This window comes from Cryptomeria japonica, chromosome 2 (genome assembly GCF_030272615.1).
Source record: "Cryptomeria japonica chromosome 2, Sugi_1.0, whole genome shotgun sequence".
NCBI classification, from domain to species: Eukaryota; Viridiplantae; Streptophyta; class Pinopsida; order Cupressales; family Cupressaceae; genus Cryptomeria; species Cryptomeria japonica.
The window spans coordinates 68,879,699-68,898,553 of record NC_081406.1 but is presented as its reverse complement, the minus strand read 5'-3'; the positions used below and the strand labels follow the sequence as shown (position 1 = coordinate 68,898,553).

The following is an 18,855-nucleotide window of genomic DNA, read 5'->3' as shown; positions in this document are numbered from 1 at the left end:
GTTGGAAGCATGGCTTATGTTTACCAATCACTAGTTTTTGGGCATCAATCACTTGTTTACAAAGCTCTAAGACAATTAATTTGTCACATGGGTACCGAGGCAACATGTTTGGGGCCATGGTGCAACTTGCTACTCTGATGTAAGTGACAATCCTGAATTGAATGGAGTAGCTCCCAAATCTTTGAATCTCAATAGTGCCATCTGGTGACAACATCTTAGCAAAATCTCCCTCAAATGTCATTATGATGGCAAACACAAAAAAGTAATTGACTATTTAGTGGTTCTTCGCTCCTCTCCAATGTTAATTGAGGATTGTGATTATAAACTTTCATGTTTGGGTCAATGAGTGACCTTATCTTTTTTAGTCCAAGATAGGTGGCCTAAGTAGCTAGTATGTAAACCAAGTATAATGCTCATAGTCTCATAAATTGTATCCTCTTCATCTCATTTGGGCCTCACTTTAGTGTTTTTGCCTTATTTGTCTTGATTATGCCTAAAACTGCTCAAACCAGTGTTAGATTTAAGACCTTTCCCCAATCCAAGTGGACTGGACTAGGATGCCCAACACCCTAGTCCTCTTGGACTATGGTGTTAGGTACCATAGACTAGGACAAAAGGGCTCAAATTTAAATCCTTCAATGGTCAATAAAACTTGAGCGAGAAATAATACTCGATGTTGGCATTCTTTGTAATTTTTAACACATTTTGTGCATCTTATACCTTCATTTGAAACATCTCCCAATCATCTCTCACCAAGGAATTTACTCCACATCAAATATTTCACTTAAGCAAGCAATCAAGCATCATTAAGGCAGAGGTCAAGTATTCAAATTTTCAATCATTCAAGATGGCATCCATGATCAAATTTATGCGAAGAAATGCATGAGTTCCTACATAGCAACATCAACCTTTCATGAAGACTTCAAGGCAAGGGAGATTCATAAATGAAGGTATAACATTTCAATTCAACACTTTATTCCAAATGTAGCCTTTATCCTGGAAGGGTAAACTGTCTTATCTATTCATTCGTCATTATAGGGTTAATTCCAAACCCATGGTTTGACCTAGACAAACCCCTATCAACCCAACACCATTTTTCCTCTCTTGTGTTTGTAGATTACAGGTTTAGCAAAGAAGGAACATAGATTTAGAAAGTGTAGACTAAGATAAAGAGAACCACACTTTGAAGAAGCTGAAAACACTAGACATTATGGCTTAGCCACATTGTCTAACACTTTTTTGACAAAATTTCAAAGCGATACTCAAATTGACATCTTAATCCTGAATTTGTTTTCAATCTCCACATCAAACACCTTCAAGACAAGGTTTCCTAGCTATATAGTCCAACACTTTAAACCCAAATTGCATACATAAGTTTCTTTCTGATTCCCATTTCTAAATCTGTACTCAGAGTCTGCATATCCGACATGTAGCTTAATGTTTATGTTGATTACTCTTAATTTTGCATCATTGGGTCTAGTTCTTATATTTAATCATTTTATCTTATCCAATCACATCCATTCTCAACAAGGAAACAACCAATTCGTTGTGCCCAACTCTACCAATAGGTTTGTAGTTGGGCCTATTTGTCATTTCCTTAATGTGGATTGATGTGAATGGGTTTGATTTCCGGTTTGCATGTTTAGATTAGTGGATCCCATTCTTCTCATCTATAGATACAATTGGATACCTCAAAAAAAAATGTAATAGATGGGTCGATTAACAAGTATAAGACTTGCTTGGTAGCAAAAGGATTCTCTCAAGTTCTCAAGATTGACTACTCTGAGACTTTCACACCAATTGCCAAAATGAATTCCATCCAACTTGTTCTTGTTATAATTGCAACCCATCATTGGAAAGTTATAATCAATATTTCGAATCACACTCCATGATTCATCATCAGGATGAAATTGAATTCCAAGGAGATGAAAAATAGTGAGTTGTAGATCTGTGAAAGAATATAAAGAGATGTGGGGAAGAGATGTCCATTTTTTTTAAAAGAGAGAATATATATGATACAAATGAGTATCAAATGGATGTGAAAGTGTCTTTCTTCATGGTGATCTTTAAGAGAAAATCTATATCAAGCAACCATAGGGGTTTTTTAGAATCCTTCACTTGTTTTCCATTCTCAGAAGTCTCTTTATGGCCTCAAATAGGTCCCTCGGCTTGGTATATGCCAATATGGACTCCTAACTATTGGGTTCACTTGATACCACTCTCTACAATACAATAACACACATTTTTGCTTCTCTATGTTGATGACATGTTGATCACATGGAGTCAAATTTGAGGCTAAGTGTCATTCACCCTTGGTTCATGCCAAATTATACCGACAACTTGTTGGGAGTCTCATCTACTTAACTCATACAAGACACAACATTTCATATGTTGTGGACATTTGTCTCTCAATTCATGTAGGAGTGACATGAGTTGCATTGGAAAATAGCTAAGGGGATCCTCCACTCCATTCAAAGTACTCACAATTATGGGGTTGAGTACATAGAAAGTGTGGTTATTAACTTGGTGGGACATAAAGATTCAGATGCAATTCTAAAGATCACAAGTCTACTTAGAGTATTTTTCTCACCTAGTTTTGATCCAATTTGTTGGTTGAGCAAGTAATTTACAATTCCTCTTTCACCTATAGAGGTTGAGTATGAAGGGGTAGTTAATGCCACCACTAAGGCTATTTTGCTTTAGAATATTCTCACTAAGTTTGGTATTCCATTCAAAAAGCCTATAGTCATCTTTGTGATAATCAAAGTGCAATAGAATCTCAACTAATCTAGTCCATCATCAAAGAATTTCTAGGAGGGGACTATTCCTCTTATGGGAGGTTTCTTGTTAAGTACATTTTTCTTTTTTAAGCTTGCTTAGGTTATATCAGACATAGTTAATATAGACGTGTCTCATAATACATCAACTGCATGTTTCACTCTCTCCCACATGAGTAGTTGGGTTTCACCCTCTTTTGGAATTTTATGTCATCTCTCATAATGATTCATTTGTTTTTACTGGAGTAGATTATGCCACATGTTTTAGCATTACCAAGTAGGTAAAATCTACCACCTATTATGAGTAGTTGGAGTTAATGCACCTCTTGGGTTTGTTTGCCCTTTTATGGATATATACAACACTCCTCACCTCGACTAGCTCAATTAGAGTAATAGTATTCTAAAAGTTCTCTTGTAGTTTCCTCTATTTTCTCTCTTTCAGTATTCTCCCTCCATCTTGCTATTTTGATCTTCAAGCATTTGTTTATTAGAGTTGTGTGATCTACAATCGACATCAAATCCTTGCACAATTCTCACTTAATAAATATAATATGCTATTGGCTAAGAAGATTATGAACTCTTTCTAGGCTTTATGTTTGCTTCTCACTTATGTGCTACATCTTATGGACCCTATGGATGTTGTTCCCAAACTTTATGACTTTGATGAGATCGACTAATATCCCTATTCAAGCTTAGTTTATTTTTGTTACTTTGTTGTCCAGTGATTAGGGGATCTCTTCCCCTTGATATGTGATTTTTTTGTTTAGTTTCTTCATCACTATGTGGCTTTTTGGCTCAAGCGTGTGATATGATGTTAAATTTATGTAGGTTGTTTTTTACTTTCATTAACACGCCTTTGTATTTATTTATGTAATATCTTTCTTATTTAATAAAATATACTTTAGGCATTTGCACTTTTGCTTACAAAAGTCTAAGCTTATATCCCAAAGGAGGTAACCATTGTAAGGACCTTGCTTTTCACCCCTTGGAAGTGTTGATAAATGATAGCCTCGGTAAGATAAATGATTGAATGAGAGATAAATGAAGTCTCTCATTCAATCATCTATCTTATCGATAGACTATGATAAGACTTCATTTATCATTCCTTCATCTAATGATCATTCTTCGATATATAACCTAACTTATTCCGATCAATGTCTAAATTATCGGTTGCAAATCATAAAGCACAAATACCGATTGGTATCGGTTTACCTTGTTAATCATTTGCACCGATTATTATCGGTCAAACACGTTAACTACGTAAACACCGATTGTTATCAGGATTATTAAAGACTGCATACCGATTAGTATCAGTGCATTTGTTAATAATATATACGCCGGTTTGTATCGGCTCACTTGTTATGATATACACACCGATTAGTAACTTATACATGCTGATTGGTATAAGGTAAAATGCGATTATGATTCTAAGAGGTGCAATCAAGTAATATTTTGATCGCTCATGTCCATTAGACATGACCGGTCAAGGTATTCTCATTATATATATATATATATATATATATATCGATAATGATGAGAAGAACATTGAAATCGATAAATGCTCCTTCTCCATCTGCCTCATACCAGACAATAATCAGATCCATTATATTAAGAAATAACATATAGAAGAAGAATAACCTTGAATATAACTTGCATCTTAAATTGAAAATCGAATAACATTTACATGGTATCAGAGCCAGGTTAAATCAAACCTGGGGCTATTCAATTTTGTGGAAAATTCAAGACAAGCATATATTCAACACCACATTTCTTCTAATGGCTAGCGCTATCAGATTCGAAGATAGACTCAGAGGAGGTGATGACTTCTCAGCATGGAAGTTCAGAATTCAGATGATTCTAAAAGAAACTAAAGTCGAATCATTTGTAAAAACTGAAACTGCAAAACTTGAGACTAAACCTAACAAAACAACTTGGATAGAGGGAAATGAAAAGGCCATCAAAATCTTAGTTGATGGGGTGAGAAATAATATCATGCCCATCATAAGGAAACATGCAACAACCTACAATATGTTCAAAGCACTTGAAGATGCATTTAAGATATCCAATGCTAGTAGAACCTTGGATTTAAAGAGAGAAATAAATCATATAGCTATGATCAAAGGGGAGTCAGTCAATGCCTACTTCATGCGGATATCAACCCTCAGGGATGAACTAGCAACCCTTGGATATGAGATCCAAAGCAAAGAATTAACACTCATTGCTTTAGATGGGTTGCCTAGTATATGGGAAACATTCGTCCAAGGCATCAGTGCAAGGGATGAATTTCCTAAGTTTGATAGGCTAAAAGAAGATTGTCTCCAAGAAGAATCAAGGTTAAATAAGAAAGGGATCAAACAAAAGAATATAGATGAAGATCTTCAAGTCCTAAATACAAAATCCAACAAGAAAAGCAAGCAGAAACAATTTAGGAAGAGGAAAGTTCGTCATGGCAAGAACACCTTCAAGAAGGATCTTTCACAGATTCAATGTTACAAATCTGACAAATTCGGGCACTATGTTGCCAAATGTCCAAAAAGAGCCAAACAACAAGCCACATTTGCCAAAGTAGGAAAATCTAAAAGGGAAGATGACTCCGAGAAGTATGTACTCTACTCAACACTTACAAATCAAGCATCAAACAAGGTTAACTCTTGGGTGATCGACAATGGCTCATCCAGACACATTACAGGGTTTAGAGAAGTGCTAGACTCCATGATAGAGGAGAATGATGAAGAAGTGACTATCGGAGATGATTCCACACATCCAGTCGGAGGAGTTGGAACTTGCCCCATCAAACTAAAGTCAAGTGTATCATTACAACTTAAAGGAGTACTATATGTCCCAGGCATCAAGAGAAACCTAGTCTCCATATCAACACTAGAGGATAATGGATACAGAGTGACCTTCATGGACAACAAGGTGTTGGCTTGGTCAAAGAATTCATCTATCAAGAAAGCTAAAACCATTGGTCAAAGACAAGGCTACTTGTATGAGCTATGCACAGAGCTCAACCTAGCCCTAATCCATTAAACTACAGATGCTAATGAAGTTTGGCATAGAAGACTAGGTCACCTGAATTTTTAGAGTTTTATCATCAATGGGAAACCTTGTCACAAGCCTACCTAAGTTAAAGCAATATCATTTAGGGGCATGCAAGGGATATGTACTAGGTAAAAATGCTAAAGGTGTTTTTTCAAAATAGTACAAGGAAAACAAGCGAAGTTCTAGAGTTAGTTCATTCTAATATATCTGGACCTATGTCTGTACCTTCTTTAGGGGGATGTTTGTATTATGTAATATTTGTTGACGACTACTCTAGGAAAACTTGGATCTACTTTCTAAAATGTAAATAATTAGAAGAGATCCTTAATAGGTTTAAGGAATTTAAATCACTAACAGAAAACTACTTAGAAAATAAAATCAAAACCTTAAGAACTGACAATGGGGAGGAATACACCTCAGATTTATTTAAAGATGTTTGTAAAAGTGTTGGGATTAAGAGGGAGCTTACTATGAACAAAATGGGGTAGCTGAGAGGAAAAATAGAACAATTGTAGAAGTTGTCAAAGCCATGATTCTTGATCAAAATCTAAATACCAACTTTTTGGCAGAAGCAACAAGCACTGTTGTATATATACAAAATAGATGTCCTCACTCCCATCTTGAAGTTAAAACCCCTAAGGAAGTCTTTACTAAAACAAAGTCAGATATCAACCACCTTAGAATATTTGGGTGTCCTATCTATATTCATGTACCTAAGGAGAAGAGATTAAAATTAGAGCCTTCTGGAAAAAGGGGAATACTTGTAGGATATAGTGAAACCTCCAAGGCCTAGAGAATCTATATACCTGGTCAGAGGAATATTGAACTGAGTAGGGATGTAATATTTGAAAAAGATTTAGCCTTCAAAAGAGGCCAAAGCTCAATAGAACCTGAAGTCTATATCCCCACCCCTAGAATAGAGGAAGACTCTGCTCCTGAGCTTCAAAGGGAGAGTCTTGAGGAAAATGTAGGTGAAACTCAAAACCCACCTAGAGAGAACCTCAAGAAAAGACCACTATGGGCCACCAAAACTGTAGAAGAAGCTCAGAAGTATGTTGCTCCTTCAGGAACCTTCAGAAGAAGTATACCTAGAGCAACTTGAAGAGTTTGAGATTCATGATATAGAGTCTCATGTGTGTAGACTCTAGAAAGCTCTCTATGGGCTTAAACAAGCTCCCAGGGCATGGTATGAAAGAATTGATACTTATCTCTCAAATCTAGGCTTCTCCAAGAATGATGCAGATCCTAACCTCTACTATAAGCAAAACAAAGGTGATATGCCAATATTGATTTTATATGTTGATGATTTGTTAATCACAGGAAAAGATCACCTCATAGTTCAGTGTAAGAAAGACCTTGCTAAAGAATTTGATATGAAGGACTTGGGACTCCTTCATTACTTCATAGGTTTGGAAGTATGGCAGAACTCTGATGGCATCATACTAAACGAGGATAAATATTTCTTGGACATTTTGAAGAGATTTGGAATGCTCAACTATAGACCCATGACCTCTCCAAATGAAAACAAACCTTCATAAACTTAAGGAAGAAACAGTAGAATCACAACCCTCAAATCCTACTCTATATAGGCAAATGATTGGGTCTCTGATGTATCTTGTAAATATGAGACCAGATATCTGTTATGCAGCTAATGCCTTGAAGTCAGTTTATTGTGAACCTAAGGAGATACACCTGGTAGCAATAAAACATATCATGAGATATCTACAAGGTACCCTAAAACTTGGTCTCAAATATGAGAGAGTTGAACTAGATCTACACGGATTCACAGATTCAGATTGGGCTGGAAGTGTAACTGATAGGAAAAGCACCTCAGGGTGTTGGTTCAGTTTAGGTTCAGCCATGATATCTTGGATCAGTAGAAAATAATCATCAGTAGCACAGAGTTCCACTGAGGTCGAATACATTGTAGCCTCCATGGTTGCTCGAGAGGCAGTATGGCTTAGGAAGTTGCTTGTGAGGTTATTCGGTGAACCAATGAAGCCTACAGTTATTCATTGCGACAACCAAAGTTGTATTAAACTTTCAGTGAATCCGATGTTTCATGACAGATCCAAACATATTGAGATTCCATATCATTATGTACAAGATATGGTAGATAGAAATATGATCCAGTTGAAATACATTTGTACAGGAGATCAGACAACATATATTCTTATTGTATATGGTGAAAATGGATAACAACAATATTGAAAAACTAAATGAATTCAATCACAAAACCCTAGCCTAACAACAACAAAGATCCACCATAACATATGAAGATTGCCTAAGACAATGCAAATAAAATGAAATCGCAAAAATTATACCATCACATGTCCAATAGGGTTTGAATCTTCATTCTTCCTATCTCCATTGATCTTGCTTGATACATTTGCTCTTAGATTTTATGTGCACAAGAGCTCAACAAAGAACGAAAATGTGGTTGCAAGTAGGATCGCATATGAAAGATCGAATGCATAGTGTAGTCAATTGATCAATCAGTTAGGGTTTGATAATGAAGGAAGTATCCCCTTATATAGAAGACACTATAAGAAATTGAGGGATAAGATTGAGAGGTGTAAACGATAAATGGTCGGCTAGGATTAGAGGGTAGGTAGAAGAAATAAGAAAATAATGAAAGGATAGGTAGTGTATGAATTAAGAGATGAATGACATGTGTCATGGGTAGAAAAGGTTAATGAATTAATTAAATAAACAAAGATTCATTTAATTAATAGAAGAAATGGGATCAATTAAATAAATATAAGTATTTATTTAATTTAGGGAAAAAGATAATTTAAATAAATAAAAGTATTTATTTAAATGAGAAATAAGGCTAGAAGAGGATAAATGAATTAATTAAATAAATAAAGATTTATTTAATTAATAGAAGAATTAGGCTTAAATAATTAAATAAATAAAGATATTTATTTAATTAGACATGACAATTTTAGGTGTCTACACTTACCAAACCACTTTCAAGGGTGAAAGTTGAGCACTTCAGAAAAGGTCTTAATATGATTGAAATTTAATTTGCTTTGTACTCCTATGCTTATTAAGATGTTTTATGTGTAAACTTCTTTGTCATGTTAGGACTTTTATGGGTTTAACCCCCTGTGCTCATGTCTAAGAGGTGACGATCTCTAAGATAATGAACACTTGTATGTAGACATTATAAGGTGACAATCTTATGATGTTCAAACTAGTTATCATGTTGGATCTCTGGTATGCCCTGGATGTGCCATGAGTGTGTTGTGGTAAAGCATTTGAATAAAATGCTAGTGCACATACCACAACTTGAATAAGTTAAGAATTTAACTATTCTCCTATACTTATTCCTAAATTATTGCGTGTTTAGGCAATACTGATATCACATGCTTAGGTGATATCTTGTCATCACAAGTTGATGTGATGAACGTTTGTATCACATGTTTAGGTGGTACTTCATGTCACGTGCTTAGGTGGTGTGGTCTTCTGTATCATATGATTGATGATACTTTATGTTACATGTTTAGGTGATATGATCCCCTAGAGAGTCATATTCCGTAAGGAATTCTGATCATCGTTAGAAATGTGATGCTAGATATGTTATCTTTCATTTATCTTACCTAGCTAAGATGGAGTGTTGATACATGATAGCCTCGGTAAGATAAATGATTGAATGAGAGATAAATGAAGTCTCTCATTCAATCATCTATCTTATCGATAGACTATGATAAGACTTCATTTATCATTCCTTCATCTAATGATCATTCTTCGATATATAACCTAACTTATTCCGATCAATGTAAATTATCGATTGCAAATCATAAAGCACAAATACTGATTGGTATCGGTTTACCTTGTTAATCATTTGCACACCGATTATTATCGGTCAAACACGTTAACTATGTAAACACCGATTGTTATTGGGATTATTAAAGACTGCATACCGATTAGTATTGGTGCATTTGTTAATAATATATATGCCGATTAGTATCGGTTCACTTGTTATGATATACACACCGATTAGTAACTTATACATGCCGATTGGTATAAGGTAAAATGTGATTATGATTCTAAGAGGTGTGATCAAGTAATATCTTGATCGGTCATGTCCATTAGACATGACCGATCAAGGTATTGCTTGATCCTCCTCATTAGCATATATATATCAATCGATAATGATGAGAAGAACATTGAAATCGATAAATGCTCCTTCTCCATCTACATCATACCAAACAATAATCAAATCCATTATATTAAGAAATAACATATAGAAGAATAACCTTGAATATAACTTGCATCTTAAATTGAAAATTGAATAACATTTACAGGAAGCTTTGAGATACTGTTGGTCCATTTTTTTTAACTTGGCCAAATTTTAAATTTTAAGTCCTAGTTCATAATCGACCTTTTTCAAGTTTTTGAGTTGTAAACTTCCAAAAATTCCCGACTTTCCGACAATGATTCTAAAGTTATGAAAATGACTGACTTGTCGACAATGGTTCTAAAGTTATGAAAATGACCGACTTGCAGACTTTCAAAAAAAATCGATTTCCCGACATCACCGATTCATAAGCCTAAAAATGCATCCGAAAAAAGTTGCAAATTTATTAAATCTAAAAGCAATCCCACCAAATATTTTGGTCTCAAATGCCCCCAGTTTTAATTTTATGCCCATACGAGCTCATATGATATGGTATTTTAATATTTTTTCTATTGAGCGATATAGTTGGCAGGGCCAATTTACAAATGAAGTACCTCAATTTTGTGAGTTGTTCAAAAATAGTTAAAAACCCATGTTTTATTTTAATTATCATAACTTCTCACAAACTTTCATGGCCGTAGGATGCCCGGTTAACCTGCAGTGAATTTACCCCAAAGTTGTTGCAGGAGAAACTAAGAATTTCTCAATTTCTCTATAGTTTATATATAATAATTTAAAACATTTTAAGATGTTTTAAATCATTTTGAGAGCAACAATTTCATGGGAATTTGAAAGGGTTATTTCACTCTTAAAAAAAAAAAATGCAATTACAGAAACTGAAAAGGCTTATTGGAAAGTCTTTAAATATGTAATTAATAGATTATAGAAGGAGAAGAAAAGGGAGAAGGCAACATAGTTCTATGGTACATGAGTGTTGAGTCTATGAACTCGCATTTAACATTGAAGGAATAAAGGGGATGTTTCTAAGTCTTTGAATTTATTAATGTTTTCTTTAAATTACAATGAACTGTGCTTCTTTGTAATTACTTTCAGTGTCATTATGTTATTTCAGACTGTGTAAGTATTTAATTCTGAAGCTTTGAATTTAGATTAAATCACCTATTTAAAAGAGTCTGCTATTCTTTGTGTTGTTTGTCTACATTCACTTCATTCTAGAATCAATCGTTCGCATCTACTTTCATGGTTATGGGTAGGTGTTAGTTTGCCTTTTCTACTTTTTGATGAAAAACATACCTTGTGTTTTCATTCATTGCATATTATTCGAAGGTAGCTGCACCTTGTAAAATAAGCAGAGAGCATTTGCAAATACCATTGCAAATGACTCAACTGTTGGTCAGATTGTTATTGACATGGGCAAAAGAGTATAAAACAGAAGTGACAAATCTGTTAACTAACAGATTTTTGGCGACTCTGTTGGGGAACGAAAGGTCGGTGTTTTGTCCTCTCAGAAATTTGAAGGTGCCTCCCTGAGGATGAAGGTTGGCGACTCTGTGTTTTATTTAAAGATCTCTTGGTAAAATAATTCCAATGTATGTTATGGCTTTAGTTGCAACCCAACCATGGGGAGCTCAAATTGGACCCTTGGCTTTGCCCCAATACTCTGCTTTGCCAGAAAGATCAAGAAAATATTTTCCAAGGTTTGTTGGAGATAAGACACAAGATCCTAATGACCATATGAAAGCATTCATGGTTTCTTGCGAGACTCTTGCAGTGCAAGAAGAAGATGTTTTTGTGTGGTTGTTTGTTGAAAGCCTCATTGGAGATGTTGCGGCATGGTTTCGGAATTTGGAATATACATGTATTACTAGCTGGGATGATTTGAAGGTAAAGTTTCTTAAAAGATTTAAACCTGTGGTTGATACATATGAGCTATTGCTTAAATTCTTCTAAATACAAAAGAAAGAGGATGAACCTATTAGGGATTTTGTTGAGAGATTTAGTCAGTGTTGAGAAAAAATCCCTCAAGAGTATCAACCAACTGAAAATAATCAGTTATGTGTATTTGTTATTGCATTACATCCCGAGATTAAATTCTTGTTGAAACGTATGAAGGTTCAAAATCTGAGAGATGCACAAAAAGAAGCTATCAAAATAGAGGATGATATGATCATAACTGGAATGAAATGTGTGAGTAAAAGTGTTGTTAAAATTCCAAAATCTGAAGTACTCTTTCAAAGTCAAAACTTTGATTCAAAAAAGGAATCTTTGCAAAGGAGTTTTGTTGCAAAAAGAGCAGAGATAGTGTCACCTATATCCTATTGTCAAGATCTAACAAAGTTTAATTAAAAAGATTTTCAAGTGTCTCCTGTAATTGAAGCTGCCACTTTTGATGCTGCAAGAGTTTCTTATTTTTATGTTGATGAAAGTGATTCCTCTAGAGGTGGAGATGATTGTGTTACACAACCAGATAAATTGGTGACTTGTGCAACTTCAACTACTGTAGAACCAAATTTTGACAACATGCATGATCAAGAATTGAACGTAAATTTGTTAGACAAATCTTTTTCTTCGCATTTTGAATCTTTCACATTTGATATTTTTGATGCAATCCCAACAAACGATTTTAATCAGGCAAGCATGAGAAATCAACATGAAGAAGAAATGTGTAATCAAGAACAACCAGGAGATGTCTCTTGTGTTGATATGCAAATGGATTATGAATCATTCTAGTTCGCTTGCAACCATAATAAAGAATTCCTACATGTTGATTGCTTTGGGAATTATGAAAATGCTAGAAGATAAGTTAGGGGCAATGAATTATTCACCAATGATGAAATATTCCACATGCAACCAAATTTTGAGGCATTCAAATTTGATGATGAAATTTGAGAAGACAAGCCATGCCTGAAAGAATTTAGCAGCCATCCCATACTACTATCTTTTTGTTTTAAAAATGGATTTGATGATGCATTCTTTGAGAGCAAACATTCAAAGGATCCAAATTTGAACTTGGATAAAAATGTCCCTGCACATCATCCTCGTGTTCTTTATGAAGGATGCCCTATTAGAGGTCTAATTTATTGTTCAAAGAATTACTCAAAGGATGCTAGGATTCTCAATGTAGATCCAAACCAGCTTGCACAACATGGTGTAAACACATTACTGTTGATTTTAGAACTTTATGATGCAGAGTGGCTCTTTGGATTCAAGGTTTTACTTGAAAACTTTTTGCAAAACATTGTCGCCAGGTCTTTCTTCATAGTAGTCGCAAGCTGGCAAATTATAACGATGTTTTTTGCTTACCAGTCACTTTTTCTACATTGGCAGACATTTTTCCCAACCCATCAATGGCTTCACTTAATCAGTTGCGGGCATAATCTGAGGTAGGGTCTTAATGACCATGTACATATTTAGGTGGTTTTTTGTTTGAATTCCGTTTTCAGTTTTGGCTTCCCGGTTTTGGTGTGCCTAGTTCCCCTCTGTTTGTTTGCGAAGTAACTCCCTATCTTCTGCTCTATTGCCTAATGGATAATGCACTGGTCTTGCTTGAGATTCTAAGTCCCTTGCTTCATCCTTCTCAATCCTCATCCCAAATCAGAGCCTATTGTTGGTCCATTTTTTTTAACTTGGCCAAATTTTAACTTTAAGTCCTAGTTCATAGTTCGCCTTTTTCAAGTTTTTGAGTTCTAAACTTCCAAAAATTTCCAACTTGCCGACAATGGTTCTAAAGTTATGAAAAAGGCCGACTTGCCGACAATGATTCTAAACTTTTGAAAATGGCCGACTTGTAGACTTTCAAAAATTCCCGATTTCCTGACATCACCGATTCACAAGCCTAAAACTGCATCCGAAAAAAGTTGCAAATTTATTAAATCTAAAAACAACCCACCTAATATTTTAGTCTTGAATGCCCCCGGTTTTAATTTTATGGCCATACGAGCTCATATGACATGCTATTTTAATATTTTCTCTATGGAGCGATATTGTTGGTAGGGCCAATTTACAAAGGAAAAACCTCAATTTTGTGAGTTGTTCAAAAATGGTTTAAAACCCATGTTTTATTTTAATTATCATAACTTCTCATAAACGTTTATAGCCCTGGGATGCCCGGTTAACCCACAATGAATTTACCCAAAAGTTGTTGCAAGAGAAATTAAGAATTTCTCAATTTCTCTATAGCTTATATATAATAATTTAAAACATTTTAAGATGTTTTAAATCATTTTGAGAGCAGCAATTTCATGGGAATTTGAAAGGGTTATTTCATTCTTTAAAACAAAAAGAAGTAGTTACAAAAACTGAAGAGGCTTATTGGAAAGTCTTTAAATATGTAAATAACAAATTATGGAAGGAGAAGAAAAGGGAGAAGGCAACATAGTTTTATAGTACAGGAGTGTTGAGTCTGTGAACTCACATTTGACATTGAAAGAATAAAATGGATGTTTCTGAGTCTTTGAATTTATTAATGTTTTATTTAAATTACAATGAACTATGCTTCTTTGTAATTACTTTCAGTGTCATTCTATTATATCAAACTGTGTAAGTATTTAATTCTAAATCTTTGAATTTAGATTATATCACCTATTGAAAAAGGTATGTTATTCTTTCTTTCCCTGAATATCATTTGTGAGTGTGGGGTAAGTAAACTTTGTGTTGTTTGTCTACATTCACTTCATTCTAGAATCAATCTTTCGCATCTACTTTCATGGTTAAGAGTAGGTGTCAATTTGCCTTTTATGTTTTTTGGTGAAAAACATACCCTGTGTTTTCATTCATTGCATATCATTCGAAGGTAGTTGCACCTTGTAAAATAAGTAGAGAGCATTTGCAAAAACCATTGTAAGTGACTCAACCGTTGGTTAGATTGTCATGGACATGGGCAAAAGAATATTAAAGAAAAGTGAGAAATCTGTTAACCAACAAATACATAATATCATGAGTGAGTTATGTCTCTCAGCATGACCCCTCAATGGGTACAAACAATAGCTTTGCTTGACATAAATGCACAACCTTAGCTCCCTTCCTGGTATATATCTAATTAGCTTAGAGGTTCATATGATAAAAATGGAAATTAATGAGGCTATCACTTGAGTTTCCTAAGCTCTCTTTTATCCAAATGACTTATCTAAACCTTGATATCAATTGGTAAATCACCCAAGCATTTATGGCAAATACAAGTTCAAACTCCTAAAACACATCAATCAAGTAGAGAATGTTACATCTATTTTAAGGTCCAAGGTACATGTTGCAAAAGTTTTCACCCTTATTGAACACTAATGCTCAACAACCTTGTGAGACATGGAAACAACCTCCAAGTGTGGGACCTTGCGCATGTGAGATTGAATCTCTGGAGGATGTCGACTTCCTTTTCAATCAGAGTGCAATGATGGACCAACCCAACACTTATAAAGCCTAATCTAATTATCTAGATGGGAAAAAAGGACAAGGAATGCTGAAAGGAAAATGGGAGGTGATGCACCTAGATTGAAATGTGTTTCTTTCCCCACCTATATATGCACAAGACACTAATAAACCACCCAAAAGCATACTGCAAATCTCAATCTATCAACTATCTCCAAAGAAAACAAAAAAAAATGTTAGAACTTAAACTATGTTGAGAGGGGTTGAGAAAGTATCCACAAACAACACAACAAGCACATTTAACACAAAACCAAAAATTGGAGGTAGAAGAAGAAAGATTATCAAATAAGAGGTGAATAATACACATGTATCTGATAATACAGATAAAATAAAACGAATAATGTATTAACATGAAGGCAAGGCAATTACAATGAATTATGCAAGAGAAGAAGGGAGAAGAACCATTTCCATATGTTACAAATTTGTCTTTATAGATCAGCCATAACTCAGATGAAACATTAGGTTCAAAAACCCTAACTAACCAGGGTAAGGCTGCAAAGAGGAAAAATCCAAATTAGACCGATTGATTTGACGTTGTGTTCTTGAAAAGATCTCACTGAACTAGAAAAGAACAACAATCCCTAAAATCAAGGAGAAACCCTGCATTTGGACGACATGAGATGTCCCTGTCAGGCCCAAAAGTCTTCTACAGGCAATAAATAGGCATGGTCGGCTGAAAGAAATGTTTGTAGAGCCATGGCGGAGTAATGACAATTGTCCCTCGACCTCTGAAAGTGGTTGAAATAGATCAGATTCGATTTGGTTAGCCGACAGGGTTAGAAACTGATTTTCGACCCATTAAATCGGCAACCACCCCCAGACACTTGTTTGAATTTCAATGATCACCTTCAGTTTAAATCTGAATCATTGAATCCTCCCTTCGCGCATAGATGGACAACGGAGATGCACCAAGGAAAATAAACTGCCCCACCAGCTAAAAAAAACTTTACCGCAGTATCGCAGCCAAAGACAAGCCTTACTCCTTAACCCTTGCGATAATGCGATGTGACATTACTCAGCCACTGCCAAGGTTATCAGAATATCGCAAGGTAAAAAAACCGCTGCACCCTTAAAGTTTGCAATATTGTGATAACATCCTTCCTTACTGTCAAGCGATGGTTAGCCTTAACTGCTACAACCCTGCGATAACATCTTTTGAACCTCACCAACGATCATCGCAATATCACAGCCCCAACCCGGTAGTTAGCCTTGACCACCGTGAAACTGCGAGAACATCCTTTCAAAGCTTAGCGAGTGCATCGCTGTTTTGCAGCCTGGGAAGTAGCATTGTCTTTGACTGCCGCGAAAACCCTCCGCCAACCAACAGCGGGGAAAATGGGGCCAGTAAAAGAATGAGCAAGCCCCCTCCAGCTGGTGGCCTCAAGTAAAATGACTGCCTGCGCTGGTCCACAAAAATTTAGGACAAGGCCGAAAAAATGAAGGCCGAGAAAATGACTAAGCCTTCAAGGTTTAGGGTCTTAGGGCCTGTGGCAAACACAAGGTTTAGCCATGTAGGAAAACACGTAGGGTTTTAGGCCTTGATGGTTTCTCAAATCGGTTATCTATGTGGCTAAGGTTGACACAAAAATTGTCAACAATACATTGCTTTAAAATTCTGTAAAATGTTCTAACTAATGATTTGCATGTAGATCCCAACTAGTAAGCAAATGACCATTCTTGATATAATGCAGATTTTGCAAACTATTTCACTCTCATATGTCAAGAACTAACAGCACATCTTCGCAAGTTCTGACTTGAAATTTACCAGTATGTTCCTAGTGAGTATAATAAAAACTATTTTGCAAATGTAAGTCCACCTTTAAGCTCCCTTGCCGCCCTACGGCTTATCTGAATCTTGATGTCAATTAATTTAGATATCAATTAGTAAATCAGCAAGCATTGGTGGAAAAATACAAGTTCAAACTCCTAAAACACATCAATCAAGTAGAACATGTTACATCTAATTTAAGGTGCAAAGTACATCGTTTTAAAATTCTGTAAATGTTCTTACTATGCACGTAGACCCCAACAAGTAAGCAGATGGTCATTCTTAATAAAATGCAGGTTTTCAAGAAGTAATAGCATATCTTCACAAGTTCCAATAATTTAAAAACTATTCTGTAAACCTAACTCCACCTTTAAGATCCCTTGCAGCCCTACAACTTCTCTAAACCATAATTAATTTAGATATCAGTTGGTAAATCAATAAAGCATTCACAGCAAATACAAGTTCAAATCCCAAAAATAATGTCAATCAAAAGCATGTTAAATTAAAAAAATGGTGCAATGCACAACGCTTTAAAATTCTGTAAGATCTTCTTACTAGTGATTTGCAAGTAGATCCCAACAAGTAATCAGATGACCATTCTTGTTATAATGGAAATTTTGGAAATCAGTTCCCTGTCATATGTCAAGAAATAATAGTGCATCTTCACAAGTTCCTACTTGAAATTTCCCAATAAGTTCTTAGCAAATATAATTAAAAACCTAAGAGAACTAGATATGATGGCTTATCATGAACAAACATTATGTTTGAAGCTTCAAGGAAAAATACAGGATGAAAAGAATACAAAAAACAGTGCCTCTATATGGCCTCCAAGCTGATACTCAAAGAAACATGGGCCTTTATTTTTTCTGGGTAATAAATTTAAGGCTGTCTTGTTTTGGAATGTACGCCATCTAACATCAGCCTAGATTTGTAAGGCACTTTCCATGTAATTTGCACCCTTAGTTTGTTAAACATCTTTCCTCAATCTTCCATCCTCTTTACAAGTCAGAGATGCAGCCACTGATTTCTTTCTGTTGTATAAAAGTTATTCCCACCAACTATATCAAATTTTATTGGACGTGGTTTAATGCATCCGATTTCATGATCCAAGGATTGATAATTTTGACCTGTACAGAAACAATAATAAAGCATTGCTATCTGCCATGTACAGGACAACTGCACTTGCCATTTTGTCAGAGCAGTTCATTTTTTTGAAACCCTTTGTTTCTTTGAAGCTGGTGCCTTTTTCACCCCTTTCTTGGTCGGTTTTGCTGTAGACCTCTTCCTTTTCATTCCACCCTGTACAATCCAATCAATAGTTCATGTGCAGGATATGAACACAGTACCAAATTGATTAATTTATCAGAAGATAAAACTCATTTTATCTCAAATATTAGTTACTTTTTCCATAAGCTGGAAATATTCACCAAACATGCTCCACTTGTGCACACTAACCTAATCATTCTAGCCATGAGATTTTCTGCTAAGTATATTCTAAAATAATTAATCTCCCCACACTGCAAAGAGAAAGACAAGGTCCACAAGCGAGCTGGCTAAGAAGGTGCCAGTATATTTTGAAATCACAATCTACCTTAAAGAACAATATATTTGGGATGGTTAATGCCCATCAAGGATTCACAGAAAAGACGGATACATAAACTGGGCGTTAAAGATTCTGCATGCAAGCTTTTTGGTACAGA

The 18,855-nt window shown here is 35.2% G+C and overlaps 1 protein-coding gene across 1 annotated transcript in view; it reads right to left on the bottom strand.

Moving 5' to 3' along the window:
* Positions 1-17,657: 17,657 nt before the first annotated feature.
* The window catches only part of LOC131060536 (DNA-binding protein BIN4), a 180,178-nt gene continuing 178,980 nt past the window's right edge, over positions 17,658-18,855 (bottom strand). Inside the window, exon 11 of the mRNA XM_057993787.2 lies at positions 17,658-18,454. Coding sequence (XP_057849770.2) covers positions 18,359-18,454 — 96 coding nt within the window. The 3' untranslated portion in view covers positions 17,658-18,358. The remainder of the gene's footprint in view (positions 18,455-18,855) is intronic.